General features: G+C 47.6%; 1 protein-coding gene across 3 annotated transcripts; it reads left to right on the top strand.

The window, feature by feature from the left end:
* The first annotated feature begins 503 nt into the window (after window positions 1–503).
* ALAS1 (5'-aminolevulinate synthase 1) lies at window positions 504–20,010 on the top strand. Of its 3 annotated transcripts, none has more exons than XM_039477164.1 (11): window positions 504–667; window positions 1,664–1,883; window positions 5,363–5,590; window positions 6,734–6,883; window positions 7,871–8,093; window positions 9,325–9,509; window positions 10,054–10,233; window positions 11,267–11,431; window positions 16,321–16,589; window positions 17,566–17,728; window positions 19,724–20,010. In XM_039477164.1, exons 2-11 carry the CDS (start codon window positions 1,685–1,687, stop codon window positions 19,882–19,884), a joined length of 1,923 nt encoding a protein of 640 aa, XP_039333098.1. In that variant the 5' UTR covers window positions 504–667; window positions 1,664–1,684; the 3' UTR covers window positions 19,885–20,010. The 3 variants fall into 3 exon arrangements, with proteins under 3 accessions (XP_039333098.1, XP_039333097.1, XP_039333099.1); XM_039477163.2 differs by having other exon boundaries at window positions 1,653–1,883; XM_039477165.2 differs by lacking the exon at window positions 1,664–1,883 and having other exon boundaries at window positions 529–667.
* Window positions 20,011–26,276: the final 6,266 nt, after the last annotated feature.

The following is a 26,276-nucleotide window of genomic DNA, read 5'->3' as shown; positions in this document are numbered from 1 at the left end:
ACCAGAAAGTGACACAGTTGAGTGTCCCGCTTCTTCTGCATTCCTCCAGGTCCACTTCATCTGTGGGCGATCTTCCCCACTTCCTCCGGGAAGCCCTCGTTCACAGCTTCCAAAGCAAGCCGCAGGTGGAGTGGGTCCTGCTTAAGACCCCGGCCCAGAATCCCTTGGATCTCATTCTTCCTCCATGTCCAAGACACCCATCTTGACAACCCTGTAGCCCCCTACTTGGCCCTAGCGGCACTTCGCCTCGACCTTGCCATTTTATACCCCACAACCGGGACGTAGGGTTCTGAAGCCCAGGGTAGTTGGCTGGGAGGCAGCACGAGTGTGCAGGGCGAGGTCGGGAAAAGAGACCTCGTCCGCCCACCTCCTGGTTGCTCCTTCTCCCGACAAGGGAGCCAGGGAATCCCCGGCGCAACGATACCCGCAGAGCCCAAGAAGCGGGCCTCTCAGCCGGGTCCCCGTCACCCACCCCGCCGGGAGCTACGCGGCGCGCCTGCGCGGAAGAAGGCCGCGGCCATCGCGCATGCGCAGCGGTCACTCCCGCTGTATATTAAGGCGCTGGCGGTCGCGGCCTGGGGCTGCTCCTGGACAAGGGTAACGAACGGTTCGTTTGGACTTCTCGGCTTGAGTGCCTTCCGCCGCCTCCGCAGAGTCCCCCGCGCAGGTGAGGGCCAGCGTTGTGGGTGCGGCGCCGGCCGGGGAAGCCCTTGCGTGTCTCGCTAGTCGGAACACCTCTCGCCGGGCACTGGAACCCCATCCCCCACTGTCCCAGTCACCCGCCGCCTGGGTCAGCGTTTATCCTCCGGATCTTTTGCCTAGACGGCCGCCTCAGTTTCCCCTTTCGGCCCCCTCGGGCTATTCCCGGTTGAACCCGCCGCTTTAGAATTCCCTTCCCATATCCCTCTCCTCATTGTCGAGACCTCGACCTCGGGTCACCTCTGACCCCCAGTGCCCGAGGACTGCCTTCTTTCTCCAAACTCAACTCCCTCGACTTTCTAGCCCCTGCACGTTCCCAGTGAGTCCCAAGGCGCTGGCCCTCATACCCCTACCCTCGTTTGTGCCCCTCTTTTCTCAGTTACGCCCAGTGCTTCCCGCTGCGGGGACGCGACGGCGGAGGAATCCTTGCCTCAGGGACACGGAGCCCTGCTGGACTTTTGCCTCGGGTTTAGGAGTGGTTTTGGGGATGTGGGAACAAGGAGAAAGTCAGGATTCTTAAGAGTCTTCCCTGCCTGGATGAATGAGTGGCGTCTTCCCTAACATCCCTTCTCCACCTGGGCGTAAGCCAAGATGTCTTATCTGCACTGTGCATCTCCCTAAGAAACCTCTGGGCTCCCAAACCTGTTCTTGACTTGTCCCTCATCCTTCCACGCTCTTGGTTATTTACTGTCAGTACTTACTTCATTTGGTGAAGTTGCTTTGCAGGTGCCTTTGTGTAGAGCTGGGGAATGAAGAAGTTGATGACCTGGCTAGAATGTGGTCACCATTCCTTAGCTGAGTCTCACATCCGTGCAGTCCTTAGGCATTTTTGAGGGAGAAGTGTTAGTATTCCAGGGTACCTTTTATATAAACTGTAGGTGACACCTGAATCCAGTGAGTTCTCGGTGATATTTGCCTGATTATTAACAAGTGTTGATGTCACTCATCATCAGTCTTTCCACAGGAGCCAGCATACTTATTGAACATGGAGACTGTTGTTCGACGCTGCCCATTCTTATCCCGAGTCCCTCAGGCCTTTCTGCAGAAAGCAGGCAAATCTCTGTTGTTCTATGCCCAAAATTGCCCCAAGATGATGGAAGGTGGGGCCAAGCCAGCCCCTCGGGCACTATCCACTGCAACAGTACACTACCAACAGATCAAAGAAACCCCTCCGGCCAGTGAGAGTAAGTGTCATTGGCAATGAAGGAGCAGATAAGGGTGTTTGTGCTCATTGGTAGACTAGAAGCAGTCCGCAGTGGTGGTGAGGGCCATACTCACTCACAGAGGGCTGCTCTGTGCACCGATTATTTCATATGATTGTCACCCAAGAGTAGGCACTTTTAGTTTCTCCATCTTTAAAAGTGAAACAGTGGCCAGTGTTGCACATACAGGTTTTTGGATCGCATGTTAGTTTCAGTTGGGGTTTTAGTATTTCCTCAGTGCCTCGTTCACATAAATATTAAATTGGAATGTTCTATTCTGACCTTTCTTTCATTAAACATTTGGCCTTCGGCTTTTTATTTATTTAGTTTTTCTTTTTTGAGACAGAATCTTGCTCTGTCGCCCAGACTAGAGTGCAGTGATGCAATCTTGGCTCATTGCAATCTCCACGTCCCCTGGGTTCAAGTGATTCTCCTGTCTCAGCCTCCCAAATACCTGGGACTACAGGCATGCACCACCACACCTGGATAATTTTTGTACTTTTGGTAGGGTTTCTTTATGTTGGCCAGGCTGGTCTTGAATTCCTGATCTCAAATGATCCACCTGCCTTGGCTTCCCAAAGTGCTGGGATTACAGGTGTGAGCCACCATGCCCGGCCACTTTGGCTTTTTAAAATAGTGATTTTTTTTCCTTAAAAGTTTTGTTTTATTGTGATGAAATACACAAGAAAAGATACCATTTTAAGCATTTTTAAATGTACAGTTCAGTGGTATTCACATTGTTGTGCAGTCATCACCACCATCCATTTCCAGAATTTTTTTCATCTTCCCAAACTAAAACTATACCCACCAAGCAGTAACTCTCCATTCCTCTCTCCCCAGCCTCTGGCAACCACTATTCTGCTTTCTGTCTCTATGAATTTGACTACTCTAGGTACCTTATATAAGTGAAATTGTACAGTATTTATGGGTGGGACAAATTTATTTTGGCCGGGTGCAATGACTCCTATAATCCCAGCACTTTGGCAGAGGCATTGGATCACTGAGGCCAGGAGTTTGAGAGCAGCCTGGCCACATGGCAAAACCCCATCTCTATAAAAAATTAAAAAATTAGCTGGGCATGGTTGTGTACACCTTTAATCCCATCTACTTGGGAGGGTAAGACTTGCTTGAACTCAGGAAGCGGTGGTTGCAGTGAGCTGAGATCGTGCCCTATATCTTTATTTGTATATACATTTGTTGTTGTTGTTTACAGCTTTTTATTTATTTATTTATTTATTTTTAGAGATGGGGTTTCACTGTGTTCGCCAGGCTGGTCTCGAACTCCTGACCTCAAAGTGATCCACCCGCCTCAGCCTCCCAAAGTGCTGGGATTACAGGCGTGAGCCACCATGCCCGGCCACTGTTGTTGTTTATTTAATAAAGAGACTGGAGTTAAATTTAGTTTGCTCTGGTTCCACTAGGAGAGAACAAGGCTTTTCAGGTTCCGCTTAATCCTAGAGAATATTTTACAGGCTTTTCTTAGGTGTATTCTCTGGGTGTGGGATTGTAAGAAGAATTTTTTTTTTTTCTTTAAGTAGAAACGATTTAATCCTTTGTAGGGTTTATTTTCAAAAGTTAGTTGTGTTTTTTTTTTTTTTTGAGATGGAGTTTTGCTCTTGTTACCCAGGCTGGAGTGCAATGGCGCGATCTCGGCTCAGCACAACCTCCGCCTCCTGGGTTCAGGCAATTCTCCTGCCTCAGCCTCCTGAGTAGTAGCTGGGACTACAGGCACACGCCACCATGCCCAGCTAATTTTTTGTATTTTACGTAGAGACGGGGTTTCACCATGTTGACCAGGATGGTCTTGATCTCTTGACCTCATGATCCACCCGCCTCGGCCTCCCAAAGTGCTGGGATTACAGGCTTGAGCCACCGCACCCAGCCTTAGTTGTGTATTTTTTACCAAAATGTTTGCAATAGTTATGTTTTAAATAATAGGATTTTTTTCTAGACTTTGTTTAATGAATATGTATTACTTTTATAATAAATGAAATTAACTTCAAAATAATTTTTTTGGCTTTCCTTTATAGAAGATTTTAATGAAAACTGTACTGAGACATCTTACCCAAGTTATAGGAAAGGCTAGCCAGTGACTTACAAGAGTATTCCAGAATGATGAAGAAAGACTTTTCTAGAAAGAAGATGAATGAATTTGCTCAAGGGGAGAGGGAAGTCACTCTAACAAAAGCATAATTGACAGCCAACTGTTTTAAGTCAGCAGTTTGATGAATTTAGATGAGAAGGTAGATGAGGTATGTGAATGTGATATGCCCCTATTTTTTTTTTTTTTTACTGTATTAGCAATCTAAAGACCTAAGTTTTAGTCTAATTTATTTTGTTTAGAAGAAAACCAATAGTTTTTATGTTAAGCAACATGCAGCCTCTTTGTCAAGAATCTGTTTAGAAAATATTAGCAGAGGCCAGATGTGGTGGCTCTTGCCTGTAATTCCAGCACTTTGGGAGGTGAAGGCAGGAGGATTGCTTGAGTCTAGGAGTTTGGTAGCAGCCAAGGGCACATAACAAGACGCTGTCTCTACAAAAAGCAGTAGAACCTGCAGTCCAAGCTACGTGGAAGGGTGAGTGGGAGGATCACTTGAGCGTGGAGGTCAAAGCTACAGTTAGCTATGATTGCGCCACTGCACTCTAGCCTGGGTGACAGAGTGAGATCCTGTTTCCGGAAAAAAGGAAAAGAAAATAATAGCAGAGAAAAAAATGTGTGTGAGTACTTGTAGTTACCTTAGAAAGTGTGTCTTCTCATGAAGTAAGCTGAGTGTAGTTGGGGTAAACATTACTGGAAATGATCCAACTCAAGGATTCCAGATTTTCTAAAACTAGAAAATTGTACTTTTTTGGATTTATGAGAAGAAATACTATGAGTTTAAGAGGTAACTGGAGTGTGCCGATTAACTCTTCACAGGAGCATTGTTTCCTGTGAGGCAGATGAAAAACAAGAGAGATTAGCAGAACCTAATAAAAAATAAGCTTGTGGCTGGGCACAGTGGCTCACACCTGTAATTCCAGCACTTTGGGAAGCCAAGGCAGATGGATCACATGAGGTCAGGAGTTCGAGACCAGCCTGGTCAACATGGTGAAACCCCGTCTCTACTTAAAATACAAAAATTAGCCAGATGTGGTGGCGGTCACCTGTAATCCCAGCTACTTGGGAGGCTGAGGTGCGAAAATTGCTTGAACCTGGGAGGCAGAGGTTGTAGTGAGCCGAGATTGTGTCACTGCACTCCAACCTGAGGAACAGAGCAAGACTCCATCTCCCAAAAACAAAAACAAAAACAAAAACAAAAAAACTTGTGTCTGGATGCTGGGGTAGAGTATTAAGTTTATCTTTGTTGGGGTAGAGTGAGTATTAAGTTTATCTTCAAGGCAATAAGAGAAAGAAATAAATGGTTTCCTTATACAGTGTGCAACCAGACCTGATACTTCATTTTTTCCATTTCCTCTCTCAGAAGACAAAACTGCCAAAGCCAAGGTCCAGCAGGCTCCTGATGGACCCCAGCAGAGTCCAGATGGCACGCAGCTTCCGTCTGGACACCCCTTGCCTGCCACAAGCCAGGGCACTGCAAGCAAATGCCCTTTCCTGGCAGCACAGATGAGCCAAAGAGGCAGCAGTGTCTTCTGCAAAGCCAGTCTTGAGCTTCAGGAGGATGTGCAGGAAATGAATGCTGTGAGGAAAGGTAAGAGATGAGTCGTCAACCATTAGGGTAGTGAAGAGGTCCTTTTAGTTCTTTTGGGCCCTCAGATTTGTGTATGAGCTATTATTAGCTTATTTTTTATTCACATAGTATTTATGGGAACACCTTCCTCTTTTAGGGCCAGGGAGGAAGGTCCTCAAGATAGACAGTCAAGGGACTGTATTGCGAAATAGGAGACTTTCTTTCTGTTGTGTGTGTAGAATGTGACCAGCTTTTATAGTAACTGCTTAATTTCTGAAAATAACTTGCAGTCTTGAGCTGCTACCAGCTGCCTTTTGTCCCTTTGGTCTTTCCCATCATCTGGTGGCATAAAGATAGAAAACAATGGTTTTACTGTAGTAAGTGCTGGTCCCAGGGCTCCCGAGCTATGTGTCTTACTGATGGACATTGAATTACAACCTTAACTCCAGCTGTGACTATATCTGCAGAGCACCCAAGGCTTCCCAGAAGCCTTTCCAGCAGAAATTATACATACGGCCAAAATTGTTTTCTATGAAGAAAATTGAGATTAGAGGCAGGCACAGTGGCTCACACCTGTAATCGCAGCACTTTGGGAGGCTGAGACAGGTGGATCACTTGAGGCCAGGAGTTTAAGACCAGCCTGGCCAACATGGTGAAACCCCATCCCAATCAAAAATACAAAGATTAGCTGGGCATGGTGGTGCATGCCTGTAGTCCTAGCTACTCAGGAGGCTGAGGAAGGAAGATGGTTTGAACCCAGGAGACAGAAGTTGCAATGAGTCAAGATCACACCACTGCTCTCCAGCCTGAGTGACAGAACAAGACTCTGTCTCCAAAATAAAACAGAAAATGGAGATTAAGATTGGGGTGGGGGGGTGGGTGGGATGTAGTGGAGTGAATAAGACAGGCCAGCTAGCAAGAAAGCTTTGGACTTTATTGTTCATTAAAGCTGGCCTGTAGCTCTGAGAATAACACCAAGAGTCTGCCATTGCAATAACTAAAATAGAGGAGATGCTTTGTGCACTCAGTTACAACTAACTTTAGTTATGCTTGGCCTTTTTTGTGAACTAGGCAGTAAGCCATTTTTGACAATATGTCTGGAAGATAATTGTGAATTCAGAATAGAAAGTTGGTCCCATTTGCTTCTTGTTACTTTTGTTCCAGAGGTTGCTCAAACCTCAGTGAGCCCCAGTGTGGTTAGCGTGAAAACCGATGGAGGGGACCCCAGTGGACTGCTGAAGAACTTCCAGGACATCATGCAAAAGCAAAGACCAGAAAGAGTGTCTCATCTTCTTCAAGATAACTTGCCAAAATGTAAGTCTTATTGTTCTTTGCCTGATGTAGGAGAGAATTTATAATTTAAACATACATCTGATTAAATATAAACTATCATGGTGAGGCTGGGCACATGGTTTATACCTGTAATCCCAGCACTTTGGGAGGCTGACATGGGAGGATCACTTGAGGCCAGGAGTTTGAGACCAGCCTTGGCAACATAGCAAGATACTGTCTCTACAAAAATCATTTTTTTTTTTTTGAGGCGGAGTTTCGCTCTTGTTACCCAGGCTGGAGTGCAATGGCGCGATCTCGGCTCACTGCAACCTTCACCTCCTGGGTTCAGGCAATTCTCCTGCCTCAGCCTCCTGAGTAACTGGGATTACAGGCACGAGCCACCATGCCCAGCTAATTTTTTGTATTTTTAGTAGAGACAGTGTTTCACCATGTTGACCAGGATGGTCTCGATCTCTTGACCTTGTGATCTGCCCACCTCGGCTTCCCAAAGTGCTGGGATTACAGGCTTGAACCACCGCGCCCGGCAAAAACAATTTTTTTAATTAGCCAGGCATGGTGGCCCACACCTGTAGTCCCAGCTCTCAGGAGGTTGAGGTAGGAAGATCACTTAAGCCCAGGAGTTCAAGGTTCGGTGAGCTATAATCACGCTATTGCACTCCACCCTGAATGACAGAGAGAGACTCTGTCTCTGGGAAAAACAAAAAATGTCTGGTGAGTTGTGGTTAAAACTCATATCCCTTGCTTGAGTGAGCAGGTGCTCTTGATGGTTGTGGGGACTACAGGTGCTCTTGGTAGCCTACCTTCTGTCCTTTAATACCTACTGTCTACCCACGGCACTGGGCCAAACACTTGACGTACAGTCTCATTTACTTACAAGATGAGGACATCAAATAACCTGCCCAGGATCTCCCTGCTACTCAGTGGCCAAGCTGAGACTTGTTGTCTTTCACCAAAACACAGCTGTGTTTCACAACCACGATTCTGTACTGTCTTTTGTTCAATTTTTAGCTGTTTCCACTTTTCAGTATGATCGTTTCTTTGAGAAAAAAATTGATGAGAAAAAGAATGACCACACCTATCGAGTTTTTAAAACTGTGAACCGGCGAGCACACATCTTCCCCATGGCAGATGACTATTCAGACTCCCTCATCACCAAAAAGCAGGTGTCAGTCTGGTGCAGTAATGACTACCTAGGAATGAGTCGCCACCCACGGGTGTGTGGGGCAGTTATGTAAGTAGCCCTTGGCTTTCAAATATTACTGGTGTTATTTGGCTTTCTTATGGAGATAACATTCAGTAGCTGAAAGTGTGCCATAGCAAAATACTATTCTTAGCTTCTGAAAAATAGCTACAGATTACTTTTAAAGGAATGCTCATGTGCAGATAGCTGCTGGATCCCCTTAGCTTGTGAGGGTTGAAGCTTATAAGCCCAATATCGACATGTGTCAGTTCACTTCCTACTACCCTGGCAAGTGAGTGTGCCTTTAACACCAGGCATTCTTGCATAGAGACATCCTTGGTTGTGGCTGTGAGTGGAGAAATATGAATCTAGCAGTGCTAGGGAAAAAACTACTTCAAAAGACATATTAAAAAGGATGATAGGACATCACTCATGTCCTTCAGGAGATTCACCATCCTAGGGATGCTTGAGAGAGTTGCTTGTCAGAGTCTCCAAAGGCTTGCTAAAGAGAGTCCCAGTTGAAGTTTAATGATAGTGATATATCCTAACATTACATGATTGGCTTGCAAAGGGTAACCACCATCCAGGATGTCTCTCTATAGTTTTCTTTTTCTTTTTTTTTTTTTTTTTTTTTTTTTTTTTTTGAGGCAGAGTTTCGCTCTTGTTACCCAGGCTGGAGTGCAATGGCGCGATCTTGGCTCACTGCAACCTCCGCCTCCTGGGCTCAGGCAATTCTCCTGCCTCAGCCTCCTAAGTAGCTGGGATTACAAGCATGTGCCACCATGCCCAGCTAGTTTTTTTTTTTTTTTTGTATTTTTAGTAGAGACGAGGTTTCACCATGTTGACCAGGATGGTCTCGATCTCTCGACCTCGTGATCCACCCGCCTCGGCCTCCCAAAGTGCTGGGATTACAGGCTTGAGCCAAGTTTTCTTTTTATTAAAATAACATGTTATTGGAAAGAATAATGTTTCTCAGAGAAAAGAAACATTAGTTTCTTAGGAAAGAAACTCAGCTAATACCAAGCACTTAACTGACTGTTAAATGAACATTGTTCTTGATGATTCCTGGGGGTATCATCACCCTAGCATTGACACCCTCTCCCACATAGTCTGAAGATGAAATCAGTTGAAACTTCTGACTCCAGGTTTCACAGTGAGAGAGTTGCTACATCAACATGTTTCAATTGCCTGGATCCTAGAAAGAGGAAAAAATTCACATAGTGTTTAGAACCATGAGCTTTATTTTTTATCTTTTTTTTTTTTTTTTTTTTTTCTTAAATAGGGACACTTTGAAACAACATGGTGCTGGGGCAGGTGGTACTAGAAATATTTCTGGAACTAGTAAATTCCATGTGGACTTAGAGCGAGAGCTGGCAGACCTCCATGGGAAAGATGCAGCCCTCTTGTTTTCCTCATGCTTTGTGGCCAATGACTCGACCCTCTTCACTCTGGCTAAGATGATGCCAGGTAAGGAAGCCTGGCATGGGTGCCTTAGAGCTTTTTGGGTTTCTCAATAATAACAAGAATATTAGCAACAAAGAAGGCTTACCAGAACCTCTCAATTGAAAATAACAGTCCTATCTGGGCATTTGCTCTGGGATTGAGTGCTAACTGTATGTTATGGGTTCCAGTAAGAACATGAAACCAGGGAAGGTTCAAACTTGAAACGTCTTGTCCTTGAGCTAATTGCCTCAAATGTGTTTTGTATTCTGAGATGATCCTTTGGAGAAGTCTCTTAATCATTTTTAGTTATCTCTTGATTGAGGTTGGAGTGAGGCAGCCAGATTTGATATAAGATTAATTGCCTGCCAGAGGGTTATTTTACATCTTTGGGTCTTCTCACAGGGGAAGCACTAGCTACTTATTTTGCCAGGAAGAAACTGGCACATGGTGTCTTTTTCCTACTAGGCATTTTCAGAGCATCATTTCCAAGGAAAAGTCTGTTGTCTCTCTCTAGGAAATAATTTGCGTTTGATGCAGATGGCAATAAATAGCATTTTTGTTGTGTTAGGCTGTGAGATTTACTCTGATTCTGGGAACCATGCCTCCATGATCCAAGGGATTCGAAACAGCCGAGTGCCAAAGTACATCTTCCGCCACAATGATGTCAACCATCTCAGAGAACTGCTGCAAAGATCTGACCCCTCAGTCCCCAAGATTGTGGCATTTGAAACTGTCCACTCAATGGATGGTAAGTGTGGATAGAGATCTATTTGAAACCTAAGATGAAAAACTAGGCCTGAACTCTTTTAATAGTATGGGGTTTTGTTGTACTTTTTAATTTTCTTTTCCTTTCTGCCAGGATTTTTTTTTTCTTCTAACTTTTAGGTTCAGTGGGTACATGTGTGGATTTATTATATGAGTAAATTACGTGTCACAGAGGTTTGGTGTACAGATTATTTCATCACCTAGGTAATAAGCATAGTACCCAATAGGTAGTTTTTTTTTTTTTTTTTTTTTTTTGAGACGGAGTTTCACTCTTGTTACCCAGGTTGGAGTGCAATGGCGCGATCTCGGCTCACCGCAACCTCCGCCTCCTGGGTTCAGGCAATTCTCCTGCCTCAGCCTCCTGAGTAGCTGGGATTACAGGCACGTGCCACCATGCCCAGCTAATTTTTGTATTTTTAGTAGAGACGGGGTTTCACCATGTTGACCAGGATGGTCTCGGTCTCTTGACCTCGTGATCCACCCACCTTGGCCTCCCAAAGTGCTGGGATTACAGGCTTGAGCCACCGCGCCCGGCCCCCAATAGGTAGTTTTTGATCCTCATCCTCCTCCCACCCTCCACCCTCAACTAGGCCCCCAGTGTCTGTTGTTCCCTTCTTTGTGTCCATGTGTACTTCATGTTTAGCTTCCACTTAGAAGAGAAAGTGATATTTGGTTTTTTCGTTCCTGCATTAATTCACTTAGGATGGCCTCCAGCTCTGTCTGTATTGCTGTAAAGGACATGGTCTCATTCTTTTTTTATTGCTGTGTAGTATTGCATTCTGCCAGGATTTTGTAATTGGTAGACTTTTTTAAAATAGATTTGGGTGAAAGTGGATTTTCTTTTCTAGCTTTTACTAGGCTCTGGGACCCCAAGTAACCTAGAAATTGTAGGAAGTTCATTTTCTTTGAATATTAAAAACGATACCTTAGAATATAAGTTTACATTGTTCTGACTTTAAACAAAACAAATTGCTGAAGTGGCAAGCTCTTCAGAGCAGTATCTGGTCTTTCCTCAGGGGCAGTGTGCCCACTGGAAGAGCTGTGCAACGTGGCCCATGAGTTTGGAGCAATCACGTTCGTGGATGAAGTCCATGCGGTGGGGCTGTATGGGGCTCGAGGCGGAGGGATTGGGGATCGGGACGGAGTCATGCCAAAAATGGACATCATTTCTGGAACACTTGGTATGTATACACTGCATCACATACACTCAAATTCCATTATCCTAACAAGGCCAAGGACTAACTAGTCTAACTGGGATCAGATGAAGAGACAGTCTGACAGCATGTAAAGCCTGGGCCACTCTTTCTTTTGGCCCAGCTTAGTGGAATCCCTTAGTTCATGGAAGCATGGCTCTTAGAATCAAAGTAAATCCTGGCCGGGCACGGTGGCTCAAGCCTGTAATCCCAGCACTTTGGGAGGCCGAGGCGGGTGGATCACGAGTTCGACAGATCGAGACCATCCTGGTCAACATGGTGAAACGCCGTCTCTACTAAAAATACAAAACATTAGCTGGGCATGGTGGCACGTGCCTGTAATCCCAGCTACTCAGGAGGCTGAGGCAGGAGAATTGCCGCCTGAACCCAGGAGGCGGAGGTTGCAGTGAGCCGAGATCGCGCCATTGCACTCCAGCCTGGGTAACAAGAGCGAAACTCCATCTCAAAAAAAAAAAAAAAAAAAAAACAAAAAAAAACACAAAGTAAATCCCATAGACTAACAACAGATAGACCATTTATTGCCATCTGAGCTCATTTCAAACATAGTTGTAGCTCTGGCCACATCCCGTGGCAAGAGCCTGTATTCTCTGTGCCTCAGGTTGTTCTTAATTAAAAAGAAAAAAGAGCTGGGCGCGGTGGCTCAAGCCTGTAATCCCAGCACTTTGGGAGGCCGAGGCGGGTGGATCACGAGGTCAAGAGATCGAGACCATCCTGGTCAACATGGTGAAACCCTGTCTCTACTAAAAATACTAAAAATTAGCTGGGCATGGTGGCGTGTGCCTGTAATCCCAGCTACTCAGGAGGCTGAGGCAGGAGAATTGCCTGAACCCAGGAGGTGGAGGTTGCAGTGAGCCGAGATCGCGCCATTGCACTCCAGCCTGGACAACAAGAGCGAAACTCCGTCTCAAAAAAAAAAAAAGAAAAAAGAATTCTAGTACTTTTCTCCTGGAGTACTTGTTAGGTTCAGGCATTGTGAAGTGCTGAGCTCTGTGCCTGCCACGTGGGAATATTCCAGTTCATCCTGGTTTTCCTCTGCTTTTCCTCATACAGAGGCTATGTCTCATGGTAGGTGGGAGCTAGACTTTGGAGCTCTGCCGCCTTCCTAGTTGTGTGACCTTGGGTTGGTAGTTAACTTTTCTATACCTCAGTTTCGTCATCAGTATAATGGAGAAAACAATAAGACCTAAATCACAATTTTTGTGAAGAAGGTAAACGAGTTGTATGCAAACAGTTACTATGACATTCCCTTTGCCTATGAGAACCCTAAAGTGATGAAAATTGTATACATTTGAAGGTTTTTTTTTAAGCCTTCAAAAGTGGATTAGGCAGTTGGAAACCCATCTAGCAGTTAGCTAAAATGCTAGTTTATAACCTACGCTTGGTAAAGGAAGGGCAGGCTTTTTAAAAAGTGTCCTTCAGGCCGGGCGCGGTGGCTAAAGCCTGTAATCACAGCACTTTGGGAGGCCGAAGTGGGTGGATCATGAGGTCAAGAGATCGAGACCATCCTGGTCAACATGGTGAAACCCCGTCTCTACTAAAAATACAAAAAATTAGCTGGGCATGTTGGCGCGTGCCTGTAATCCCAGCTACTCAGGAGGCTGAGGCAGGAGAATTGCTTGAACCCGGGAGGCGGAGGTTGCGGTGAGCCAAGATCGCGCCATTGCACTCCAGCCTGGGTAACAAGAGCGAAACTCCATCTCTTTTTTTTTTTTTTTTTCTTTTTTTTGAGACGGAGTTTCGCTCTTGTTACCCAGGCTGGAGTGCAATGGCACGATCTCGGCTCACCGCAACCTCCGCCTCCTGGGTTCAGGCAATTCTCCTGCCTCAGCCTCCTGAGTAGCTGGGATTACAGGCACGTGCCACCATGCCCAGCTAATTTTTTGTATTTTTAGTAGAGACGGGGTTTCACCATGTTGACCAGGATGGTCTTGATCTCTCGACCTTGTGATCCACCCGCCTCAGCCTCCCAAAGTGCTGGGATTACAGGCTTGAGCCACCGCACCCGGCGAAACTCCATCTAAAAAAAAAAAAAAAAAAAAAAAAAAAAAAAAAAAAGTGTCCTTCAGCACCGTCAAGGGGCATGAGAACCCACTCTGTCACCCAGGCTGGAGTGCAGTGGCACAATCTTGGCTCACTGCCACTGCAAACTCCGCCTCCCCAGTTCCAGCAATTCTCCTGTCTCAGCCTCCTGAGTAGCTGGGACTACAGGCGCCTGCCACCATGCCCAGCTAATTTTTGTATTTTTATTAGATGGGGTTTCACCATATTGGTCAGGCTGGTCTCGAACTCCTGACCTCAGGTGATCTGCCCACCTTGGCCTCCCAAAGTGCTGGGATTACAGGTGTGAGCCACCATGCCCGATGAGATCCTGGGAGTTCTAAGGGTGGAACCCTACCAGGAGAAAAGCACATGGTCATGTGTCCTAATTCAAGAAGCTCTTCTGTTTTAAGGAGGTCTCGCCGGGTGCGGTGGCTCAAGCCTGTAATCCCAGCACTTTGGGAGGCTGAGGCGGGTGGATCACGAGGTCGAGAGATCGAGACCATCCTAGTCAACATGGTGAAACCCTGTCTCTACTAAAAACACAAAAAAACTAGCTGGGCGTGGTGGCGCGTGCCTGTAATCCCAGCTACTTAGGAGGCTGAGGCAGGAGAATTGCCTGAGCCCAGGAGGCGGAGGTTGCGGTGAGCCGAGATCGCGCCATTGCACTCCAGCCTGGGTAACAAGAGCGAAACTCCGTCTCAAAAAAAAAAAAAAAAGGAGGTCTCCTGATGTGGGCTTTTTGAAAGTATGGTCATTGTGAGATGGGAAATGCTACAGAGAGAAACTTTGCACCGTAGGAGATTGAACCAACCCAGCTCTGCATATGGTTTTAGCAAAAACGTTAATTATTGAATGTAACATTAAGATCTATAAAGACTCTTCTGGAGTTTTTTTGTTTTTGTTTTTTGAGATAGGGTCGGTCTCTGTCGCCCAGGTGTGATCACAGCTGACTGCAGCCTCCACCTCCTGGGCTCAAGTGATCCTCCCACCTCAACCTTCTGGTGGGCAGATCACTTGAGCTTGAGATGTTGCCTGGCAAATTTTTGTATTTTTAGTAGAGACGGGGTTTCACCATGTTGGCCAGGCCAGTCTCTTAACTCCTGAGCTCAAGCCCACCTCAGCCTCCCAAAGTGCTGGGACTACAGGCATGAGCCACTGCACCTGGCCTCATCTGGAGTTTTTAATCCTGAAACTTGAGATATAGATTATACAAAGGGACTCAATGAGAATTGAAAACCAAGGCCCTAAATCAATCCTAACAGGTTCTGAGTTTTCATACTTGTCTAGCAAATGCATTAATTGCCAAAAGTTTTGTTCTGATTTAAGTAGGAAATTACAGCAGTCACACTAAAACAGTTAATGCCTCAGCTGGGTAAAATTCCAGCCTCTGGGGTAATGTTCGTAGTGGGAGGATGTTGTGAGCACTGCTGAGCCAGTCTTGTTCCAGAGAACACATGCAATGCAGACATGGGACTGGAGCTGTGCTGGCTCTCAGAGCAGCAAGCTTGGATGAGAAAGGCAAAGCAGAATCAGATGGTGGGAAGGGAGGCAGCGGCTGGGTCTTTGGGCACACTGGGACCAGTCACGGAGGTGTCAAGTCCGGTTGGAAGACCTGCATTTTGATCCTGGTTAGACACCAGGTTGGCCATATGACTTTTGGCAAGATCCTTTTGTAACCTTCCTTAGCATTTTTCCCCTTTTAAAAATGGGTATCTAGGCACGATAGTTCACACCTGTAATCTTAGCACTTTGGGAGGCTGAGACAGGAGGATCACTTGAGCCTAGGAGTTTGAGACCAGAGCTGAGCAACGAAGCATGGCCTCCTCTCTACACAAAACAAAAATTTTTTAAAATTAGTAGGCGTGATGGTGAACACCTGTCCCAGCTACTTGGGAGGCTGAAGTGGAAGGAATACCTGAGCCCAGGAGGTTGAGGCTGCAGTGAGCTGTGTTCATGCCACTGCACTCTAGCCTGGGTGACAGAGCAAGACCCTGTCTCTAAAAAAAGAAAGAGTAGATATCCTTTTATGGTCACACATTGCTTATGATAGGGGATATGTTCTGAGAATTGCATCACTAGGCAATTTCCTCATTGTGCAAACACCATTGAGTATACTTACATAAACCTAGATGGTGTAGCCTACTGCACAGCTAGGCCTTGTGGTATGGCCTGTTATTGCTCCTAGGCTGCAAACCTGTACAAGATGTTAACTGCATTGGATACTGTAAGCAACACCCTGGTGTGTATTTGTGTATCTAAACATACCTAAACTTAGAAAAGATACAGTAAAAATACAATATTATAATCTTATGGGACCACCATCATATATGTGGTCTGTCATTGACTGAAACATTGTTAATGCGGTACGTGACTACTCCAATAAGTCCTGGGACAAATAAAGAAGATAAGGAGAAAAGTCAGTGCTTTGAGCTCTGCATCACCTTGCTGTGTCCCTTTAGAGGCTGTTGCTATAATAAATGAAGCTGTTGCCGGGCGCGGTGGCTCAAGCCTGTAATCCCAGCACTTTGGGAGGCCGAGGCGGGTGGATCACGAGGTCGAGAGATCGAGACCATCCTGGTCAACATGGTGAAACCCTGTCTCTACTAAAAATACAAAAAATTAGCTGGGCATGGTGGCACGTGCCTGTAATCCCAGCTACTCAGGAGGCTGAGGCAGGAGAATTGCTTGAACCCAGGAGGCGGAGATTGCGGTGAGCCAAGATCACGCCATTGCACTCCAGCCTGGGTAACAAGAGCGAAACTCCGTCTCAAAAAATAAAATAAAATAAAATAAAAAATAAAGCTGTTTTCTCCCAGGCAAAGCCTTTGGCTGTGTTGGAGGGTACATCGCCAGCACAAGTTCTCTGATTGACACTGTGCGGTCCTATGCTGCTGGCTTCATCTTCACCACCTCTCTGCCACCCATGCTGCTGGCTGGAGCCCTGGAGTCTGTGCGGATCCTGAAGAGCGCTGAGGGACGGGTGCTTCGCCGCCAGCACCAGCGCAACGTCAAGCTCATGAGACAGATGCTAATGGATGCTGGTCTCCCTGTGGTCCACTGCCCCAGCCACATCATCCCTGTGCGGGTAATGGCCTGTTTCTGATTGGACTTGTTGTGGGCTGTGCCTCTACACATGGTGTGCGGTTGTTCTGCTTCTCACCTTCTTGAAGTTGGGCTTGAGCAGGGTGACTGCCAGAGCAGGGTTGTAGCCAGCCACCCTCTGTCATGTTTCTGCCGTTGGCTGACTTCACGATGAGAAGAAAGCCTTTGAACCCAGCAGGCTGGGACAGAAATTCCCTCTCCAGAGCACTGACCTTAACAGGGTAAACTCCAGAAGCTTGAGCTTGGCCAACTTTGAAGTATGGCTTTCTACTTAGTAAATTTCAAAATAGGTTTTACCCTTCCCACTACAAATGGTAACACCGTTGGTGTCACAGTTGAATAAGTGTAATGAATACAGCTAGTATAATGGAATCTACGCTATACATCCTGGGTATGAACAGAACCAGTGTTTTCTCATTAAAAATGTATTTCTTTTTCATAAGGTTTTGGCTCTCTGGTCTTCACTAAACAACACTGGCTCCTTTTAAATGACAGATGTTTGCGCAGCACCTTCCCTCTCCCCTAGGCTTGCATATGTTGCTACAGTCTGGTCTTGAGCCTGAGTGTTGTGGAGACTATGTTCGTTAGAATCTCTTAAGAGGTAGGCCGGGCGCGGTGGCTCATGCCTGTAATCCCAGCACTTTGGGAGGCCGAGGCGGGTGGATCACGAGGTCGAGAGATCGAGACCATCCTGGTCAACCTGGTGAAACCCCGTCTCTACTAAAAATAGAAAAAATTAGCTGGGCATGGTGGCACGTGCCTGTAATCCCAGCTACTCAGGAGGCTGAGGCAGGAGAATTGCCTGAACCCAGGAGGCGGAGGTTGTGGTGAGCTGAGATCGCGCCATTGCACTCCAGCCTGGGTAACAAGAGTGAAACTCTGTCTCAAAAAAAAAAAAAAAAAAAAAAAGAGGTAGTCCATCCTGTTGTGACCTTATCTTCTGCTCTCATTGAACTTAGGTTGCAGATGCTGCTAAAAACACAGAAGTCTGTGATGAACTAATGAGCAGACATAACATCTATGTGCAAGCAATCAATTACCCTACGGTGCCCCGGGGGGAGGAGCTCCTACGGATCGCCCCCACCCCTCACCACACACCTCAGATGATGAACTACTTCCTTGGTGAGTACCTGGGGAGCTGCCGGTGCCTCTTTGGAGACTTACATAAAGCTGTCTTTGCAGTGTTTATAACTGTAGCCCTTCAGAGGCATTCAGATTTGTTTGTTTCTTTCTTTTTTAAGACAAAGTTTCGTTTTTGTTGCCTAGGCTGCAGTGCAATGGCTCGATCTTGGCTTACTTCAACCTCCACCTCCCAAGTTCAAGCAATTCTCCTGCCTCAGTCTCCCTAGTAGCCGGGATACAGGCATGTGCCACAATACCCAGCTAATTTTGTATTTTTAGTAGAGACGGGGTTTCTCCCTGTTGGTCAGGCTGATCTCAAACTCCTGACCTCAGGTGATCCGCCTGCCTCAGCCTTCCAAAGTGCTGGGATTACAGGCATGAGCCACCTCAGCTGGCCTGTTTCTTCTTTTTCCATGTAATTAAGAATGCCATTAAATGGCCGGGCGCGGTGGCTCAAGCCTGTAATCCCAGCACTTTGGGAGGCCGAGGCGGGTGGATCACGAGGTCAAGAGATCGAGACCATCCTGGTCAACATTGTGAAACCCCGTCTCTACGAAAAATACAAAAAATTAGCTGGGCATGGTGGCGTGTGCCTGTAATCCCAGCTACTCAGGAGGCTGAGGCAGGAGAATTGCCTGAACCCAGGAGGCGGAGGTTGCGGTGAGCCGAGATCACGCCATTGCACTCCAGCCTGGGTAACAAGAGTGAAACTCCGTCTCAAAAAAAAAAAAAAAAAGAATGCCATTAAATGGTTCAAAACCCTAAAAGATATTTATTGTCTGATTCACATCAAGAGGGTGCAGAGTCGTTTTGGGAGCTCTGAGGGAGCCTGGGAATCTGCTCAGTGTTCCCAGTGCCCCCTTGTCTGTGGCTGAAGGATGCATGGTAGTGACTTGCAGGGAGAAGAGGCCTCTGAAGGCTTGAGTGCCTGCTGGCCCTCCAGAGTCCAGCTCATATTTGTTTTTGGCACTGCCCTCTACTCCATGGCATTGTATAATCCTTAAATAACCGCACACCTAATCCCCTCTGATAAGAGGAATTGCTCAACATTTTCAACTGCCCTGTGGTTCTGTACTGCCCAACCCATGTCGAACCTAAAGGCAGAGACTGAAGGGGGCTGTTAGTCACAGGTCACCTCTGCCTCTAAGGTACATTGCCCTCTCGAGCCTGCCCAGCATGGCTCAGCTTCCTTATGGGCTCTCTGTTCTGTTGGAAATGCTGGCTTTAATCCCATGGTGATGTTGGAGCAGCTTCTCCCCTACAGGCCTGTGAAATCAAGCCCAACTCTGGGTTTTATTTTTCTCTTTATTTATTTTTATAAAAGCCTTATTGAGGCCGGGCGTGGTGGCTCACACCTGTAATCTAAGCACTTTGGAGGCCAAGGTAGGCGGATCACGTGAGGTCGGGAGTTCAAGACCAGCTTGACCAACATGGTGAAACCCCGTCTTAAAAAAAAAAAAAAAAAAAAAGCCTATTGAGATATAACTCACATACCATAAAATTCACCTGTTGAAAGTACCTAAGGCCATGATTCTTAAGTGCATTCCCAGAGTCGTGCAACCATCATTTCTATCTGACTCTGGAACATTTTCATCACCTCAGAGAGAAGCCCCTCCCCATTAGGAGTCACTCCCCTTTTCCCCATCCCCAGCCCCTGTCAACCATGGGTCTTTCTGTCTCTGTGGATTTGCCTTTTCTGGACCTATGTCTAAGTGGAATCATACAGTGTGTGCTCCTTTGTGTCTGCCGCCTTCACAGCATCATGTCTGCAAGGCTCATCCATGCTGTAGCATTCATCATCACTTAAATAACCTTCCATTGTACAGATTTACCACATTTTGTTTATCCACCTATTCATGGACATTTGGTTGTTTCTTTTGTTAACTGTGATGAATAATGCTGCTGTGAACATTTGTGTACAAGTTTTTATGTGGACATATGTTTTCATTTCTCTTGTGTATATACTCCCTTTAATAGTTAACTGTTTCTCCTCAGAGAATCTGCTGGTCACGTGGAAGCAGGTGGGGCTGGAACTGAAGCCACATTCCTCAGCTGAGTGCAACTTCTGTAGGAGGCCACTGCATTTTGAAGTGATGAGTGAAAGAGAGAAGTCCTATTTCTCAGGCTTGAGCAAGTTGGTATCTGCTCAGGCCTGAGCATGACCTCAGTTATTCCACTTAGGCCCCATTATCATATCCAGATAGTCTTCAGAGTTGTCTTTTTATGTGAATTAAATTATATTAAATTTTAATCTATAGTAAAAACATAGTCCTGAAAATAAATTCTTGTTTAAGTGGTGGCTCTTTCTGCTGTTGGCTACTGAATAAAATTTTTCATTGGCTGGACACAGTGGCTCACACCTGTAATCACAACACTTTGGGAGGCCGAAGCAAGAGGATCACTTGAGTTCAGGAGTTTGAGGTTGCAGTGATCCCTGATTGCTCCACTGCACTTCAGCCTGGGTGCCAGAGTAAGACCGCCTCTAAAATAAAATAAAAATAATAATTTTCATCATCCTTTTGAGTTCTGTCTGTATTCTAGGAGTGAATAAACAGAATAAAGTGCTGGAGCTCTGGTAATGGCTTCAGAGCAGGAGTGGCAGAACCTCCCACTTCTTAAGCCCTGCTACCTCCTTAGTGCCTGCGGTATCCAGTGGCTGACCCAGCTGCACCCAGCAACTGAACAGTTTTCAAAGAGTGATACCACCTTGGCAGCCAGTTTCACTTTAAACTTCTTACTTCAAACCTTCGGTGGGTAGTCGGTGCTGCCCAGCAGTTCTACAGCAGCTGCCTACCCCCAACTTTCCCTTTCAGCTACTGCCTTGACCCCGTTCTTCCCTGTGAAAGTCTGGGCGTCAGGAGAAGACTGGCTTGTCTGTCACCACCCTGTCCTCCAGCCTGTCAGCTTCCTGCACCTGTAGTTGTGTCCCATCCAGCAAAAGCAGAGGGGTTTGTGCTCCTCACCCTGCCTCTCTCCATTTGTATTTCAGGTCCTGTTGCTCCTTGCACAGTCCTGCAGCCATGTCTTCACTGCAGAATTTCTCCCCCTCTGCTGGTTCATTCTCCTCGGCCTGTAGAGACTTTGTCCCCCTTCTGAAAAACAAGCTCTCTCTGTCTAGAACCCCTTCTTGCTGCCCCTGCCTCTCTGTGCAGCCCCTGTTCTGAGCAGTCTCCCCACTCATCCTTGCATCCCTGTTCTCTAGGAAGGCTGTTCATCTCTTATATTTGCCTCTATCTTGCCAAGTCCAGTGGCCAGTTCTGTCTTGATCAGATCTCAGTGCCATTTGAAGTGGTTATCCTTGGCTTTTTTTTTTTTTTTTTTTTTTTTTTAAATAAATACGGGGTTTTATAAAGGCTAGTCTCAAACTCCTGACCTCAGGTGATCTGCCCACCTCAGCCTCCCAAAGTGCTGGGATTACAGGCGTGATCCACCACGCTCGGCTCCTTGGCCTTTTTGAAGCTTCTCTTCAAAGCTGCTGTGCCACTAACCTCTGCTGATTGTTTTCCCCCCACCTCATGAGCCGGACCATGGTCCATTTGGCTGGGTCTTCCTGTGAATGTTGATGGCCCCACCAGGCTCGTCTCTTAACTACTCAACTCTCCCACCCCACAGAATCTCTTCCAGCCCTGGGCTTTAAGCTGCATCTGTGCACTGCCATCTCTGCCTGGGTGTCAAACAGGGACCTCCAACCACACAGGCACGGAGGGCACCCCAGGCCTGCCACCCCTCCCTGCCTGCTCTTCTTACCTTATCATCGTCTGGCCAGGCACCCAGACCTCTGAGGTGGAAATCACATGCACACTACTAGCAAATCCTATAAGTTCCACCTCTGAAGTGCATGTCAGGCCAGTCATGTCTCATCCCCTCCACTGCCACCACCCTTGTCATGCCACCATATGGCATCTGCCCAACTCACCCCAACAGCAGCCTAAGAGATCTTTTCAAAATAAAATCAGATGGCCAGGCATGGTGGCTCATGCCTGTAATCCCAGCACTTTGGGAGGCCAACGCAGGCGGATCACGAGATCAGGAGTTCAAGACCAGTCTGGCCAATATGGTGAAACCCTGTCTCTATTAAAAATATGAAAATTAGCCAGGCGTGGTGTCACACACCTGTAATCCCAGCTACTCAGCAGGCTGAGGCGGGAATTGTTTGAACCCAGGAGGCAGAGGTTGCAGTGAGCTGAGATCTTGCCACTACCCTCCAGCCTGGGAAACAGCAAGACTCTGTGTCAAAAATAAATAAATAAAATCAGATTATATACCTACCCTGAAGAAAACGTTCCTGGGTCTTCCAGTCACATTCAGATTAAATTCTAAATTCAGGCTGGGCACAGTGGCTGATGCCTGTAGTCCTAGCACTTCGGAAGGCTGAGGCAGGAGAATTGTTTGAGCCCAGGAGTCTGTGAGAGCAGCCTGGGCAACAATGGGAAATCCCGTCTCTACAAACAATTTAAAAATTAGCCAGGCGTGGTAGGCACACCTGCTGTAGTCCCAGCTGCTCAGGAGGCTGTGGCGGGGGATCACTTGAGCCCAGGCAGTTGAGGCTGCAGTGAGCTGAGACTGCACCTCTGCACTCCAGCCTGGGTGACAGAACGAGACCCTGACTCAAAAACTAGGCCAGGCAAGGTGGCTCATGCCTATAATCCCAACACTTTGGGAGGGCGAAGCGGGTGAATCACTTGAGGTCAGGAGTTCAAGAACAGCCTGGCCAACATGGTGAAACCCTGTCTCTACCAAAAATATAAAAAAGTAGCCAGGTGTGGTGGCATGCACCTGTAATCCCAGCTACTTGGGATGCTGAGGCAGGAGAATCGCTTGAACCTGGGAGGTGGAGGTTGTAGTGAGCCGAGATCACACCACTGCACTCCAGCCTGGGTGACAGAGTGAGACCTTCTCAAAACAAAACAAAACAAAAAACCCTAAATTCCTCACACAGGCTGACAAAGTTAGGATCGAGGTCCCATCCAGTTCTCCAACCCCATCTTCCTCCTTTGTTCACTGTTGGGCCTCAAATACCCAGGTTCTCTGCAAATTCCAGGCCCTGGTGTGAGCCATTCTTTCTCTGCCAGAATGCTTCTCCCCTGGATCATGGTGTGGCTGCCTCTCTTCACTCAGGACAGGGGTCCCCAGGGAGACTGTCACTGAGCACAGCTAAGGCAGACAGTCTTGCAGTCTCACTATTGTTTGGCCTCTGCCATGATGCCCTTCAGAGCTCTGGTCACCACCCACAATGACTTTTCCCCTGCTGACCATTTGCCCTGTTGTCATGTCATCTCCCCGAGGACAGGTGCCCTGTCTTCTCACTTCCATATCCTGAAAGTCCAACACAGTACCTGATACATAGTGGGTGCTAAACAAATGTGTACTGGATGGATGAAAAAGAAACCCAATGGCAACAGGTCAAGTTCATTAGAAAGACTGGGAGAGCTGAAGCAAAACCAAGCAGCTGGAGGTGAGCAGAGTCCTTTGACCTTGCTCCCTTCTCGGAGCTCTAAAAATAGCAGCTGTGTTTTCTCCTCTCTGGACAGAGTTGGGCTGGCATCCCTTCCCAGGAAGCTGACAATGGGCTTGGGGCACACACCCTCAGAGCTCAGCTAAGTCACAGTCCCATCAGATAAAACCATACATCTAGGCAGGCTACAGGGCTTGATGAAAACCACATCACCTCAGAACCATGATTCGGTTCCTTCCTGCTCAGGAAACGAGCCTTACTCAGCGTTCCCAGCTCTGCTGCCTCTCAGGAGCTCTCAGGCCTTTCCACTGTCCCTCACATTCCCACGCCCAGGACCCCCTTCACCTCCTTCAAATGGGATTGTTTTCCTCCAGCTGTGGTAATGCTGCTGCCCAAATGCTTAGGAAGACCCACTCTTCCTTCGTAAGACCCACAACCAGCGGAAGCAAGGTCCTCAGGCGCATGTGCCCCTCCCTGCTTCTTGGGGTTGTGAGAACAAAGGACTGGGTGATCTGTGGGAAGTAGGTGGGATCTGCGAACTGCTTAAAAATGGAAGTTTGGGCTGGGCACCATGGCTCATGCCTGTAATGCCAGCACTTTGGGAGGTCGAGGTAGGTGGATCACTTGAGGTCAGGAGCTCGAGACAAGCCTGGCCAATATGATGAAACCCCTGTCTACTAAAAATACAATAAATTAGCCAGGCATGGTGGTGCACACTCGTAATCCCAGCTACTTGGGAGGCCGAGGCAGGAGAATCTCTTGAATCCAGGTGGTGAAGGTCACAGTGAGCCAGGATTGCACCACTGCACTCCAGCCTGGGCAACAGAGCAAGACTCTGTCTAAAAAAAAAAAAAAAAAAAAAAGAAAGAAAGAAAGAAAAGAAAGTTTGGCTTTTATAAGCAACTCTAGTGTGAAATGAAAGTTCTCTAAGGGTATTTAGGAGCCAAGGGCATTAAATAAGGTGTCCTAGAGGGAAAAGGGCAAACTGTATTTGAAATCTTAGTGAACAGACATTCCTCTCCTTGAAGTTTTCCTCCTATCAGGTTGCCTGAGTCTTTGGCCTGCTCCTCTACTTCCTTGTGTTGGGGAGCACTCACTGCAACCTCGGCTCACTGCAACCTCTGCCTCCCAGGTTCAAGCTATTCTCCTGCCTCAGCCTCCCAAGTAGCTGGGATCACAAGCGTGCACCACCACAAGCACTTTCTGCTCCCGAACACGAGGGGGCGACACCAGGTCCATGGACTTTCCCTGGTCCTGCTCCCAGAGAGAGCTGCTGCCCCAGCTTCATGTGCCTCTGATGCAACTGCATCTAAACCCTGTCAGTGCCTTGGGAGGGGTTCCTGGCCCAGAAGGATCATATTCTGGGGGAGAGAGAAATAACAGAAGCCACATCAGTTGAGGGTCCTGCACGTAAATCCCATCACGTAATAACTGAGGCCCCGCTCAGTGTTTCAGACCTCTACCCATATGATATGAATCCTCCAACGTTCTGCAGAGTAGCATGATTCATTCCCATTTATAGAACGAACAAGCTGAGGTTCCGGAAGGGGAGGTCACCTGCCCAAGACAACCCAAATGGCAGAACTGGCAGGCAGGCCCAGGCAATCTGGCCTGAGTCTTGTCTCTTTCCTGGCCTACTGATGGGCAAAGATGGCCCTCCGTGTGGAGGAGAGGGCCTGGAGCCACTCCTAGCATCCTTCCTGACTACAGTGTAGTGGTAGCTGCCTCCCACCCAGCCCCACCCTGACGCCGCTCCAACCACTTCCTGCAAGATGTGAGATAGTGGCACTCAGCCTATCTGATCCCGTAGACCACACAGAGCCAAGTGACACAGACCCCCAGACTCACTTGAGCCGAACCCAACAGCCCTCCACCACGGCCCCTGTGCTTCCTCTCCAAATACTCTCCTGCTTCTCCAGCCCCAAAAGCATCAGGACTGTGAGCATGGGTAGGGGGTGGGGAGATGGAAGGTTCACTGGGAACTGCCAGGGGGCAGGCCTGGAAATCCCAAGAGAGGCAGGTTTACCTCCCACATGCAAAATATGGTTCCCTGGACGGGACTCAGTTTCCAGCTTCCTGTTCCTGCCCCTGATTGTGGCCAGAATAGTCTCAGAGCCACTCAGAAGGAGACTCCCCTAGACTCCAGCCTGGTGGAAAGGACTATTATGTTCTTTTCTCTGCAGGTAGCCAAGAAAGAACAGGTTGGGTCAGAGCACACACGGGGCCCAGGGCTTCCGATTGGTAGGTCAGAGACCCTCCTTCTTTCAGATGAGCAGATATCAGGGAACTCCAGCCCACCACAGGAGCCCCTGTACCCAAGTCAGAAGGAGGATGCAGCCTAGACTTCCCTCACAGCTATGCCCTGGGGAGTGAGGCAAAAGCAATCCCCCAAGGGCTGCCCTTGATCAGCCGACCAAGATAGCTGTCTGCTGCCAGCTCCTGCCCTCCCCTCCAGAGGCCCTGAGTGGCCGAGTGGATCTCAAGCTGGCCTGGGCCTGCCAACCTGGGCCCCAGCCCAGAAATATGCAGGCTCCGACCTGTCAGCCTGTTCCTCAAAAGGCAGGTTTGGCTGTGGTGACGGTCTATGTTGTCAGTCGCCAGCCCGGGAGAAGGCCCCTCAGGGGCTCCAGGCCTGACGCTCCTCATAGCTCCACAGAGTGGAGGAGATCCGGCTGCGGACAGACCCTGACCTCACCACACACTGGTCATCAGGGCTCCCAGCTCTATCCTGAAATCTACATTATCAAACATAGAGGCCAGGCACGGTGGCTCACACCTGTAATCCCAGCACTTTGGGAGGCCGAGGCAGGAGGATTGCTTGAGCCCAGGTTTAAGATCAGCCTGGGCAACATGGTGAAATCCTGTCTCTACTAAAAATATAAAAATTAGCTGGGTGTGGTGACAGATCCTGTAGACCCAGCTCCGTGGGAGGCAGAGGTGAAGCACTTGAGCCTGGAAGGTTGAGGCTGCAGTGAGCTGTGATCCCACCATTTACATTGCACTCCAGCCTGGGTGACAGAGCAAGACCCTGGCAACAACAACAACAAAAAAAAAGAGGCCAGGCTTGCTGACTCACACCATAATCCCAGCATT

Source organism: Saimiri boliviensis, chromosome 8 (assembly GCF_048565385.1).
Source record: "Saimiri boliviensis isolate mSaiBol1 chromosome 8, mSaiBol1.pri, whole genome shotgun sequence".
NCBI lineage: Eukaryota > Metazoa > Chordata > Mammalia > Primates > Cebidae > Saimiri > Saimiri boliviensis.
This window is presented reverse-complemented; position numbering and strand designations above follow the sequence as displayed.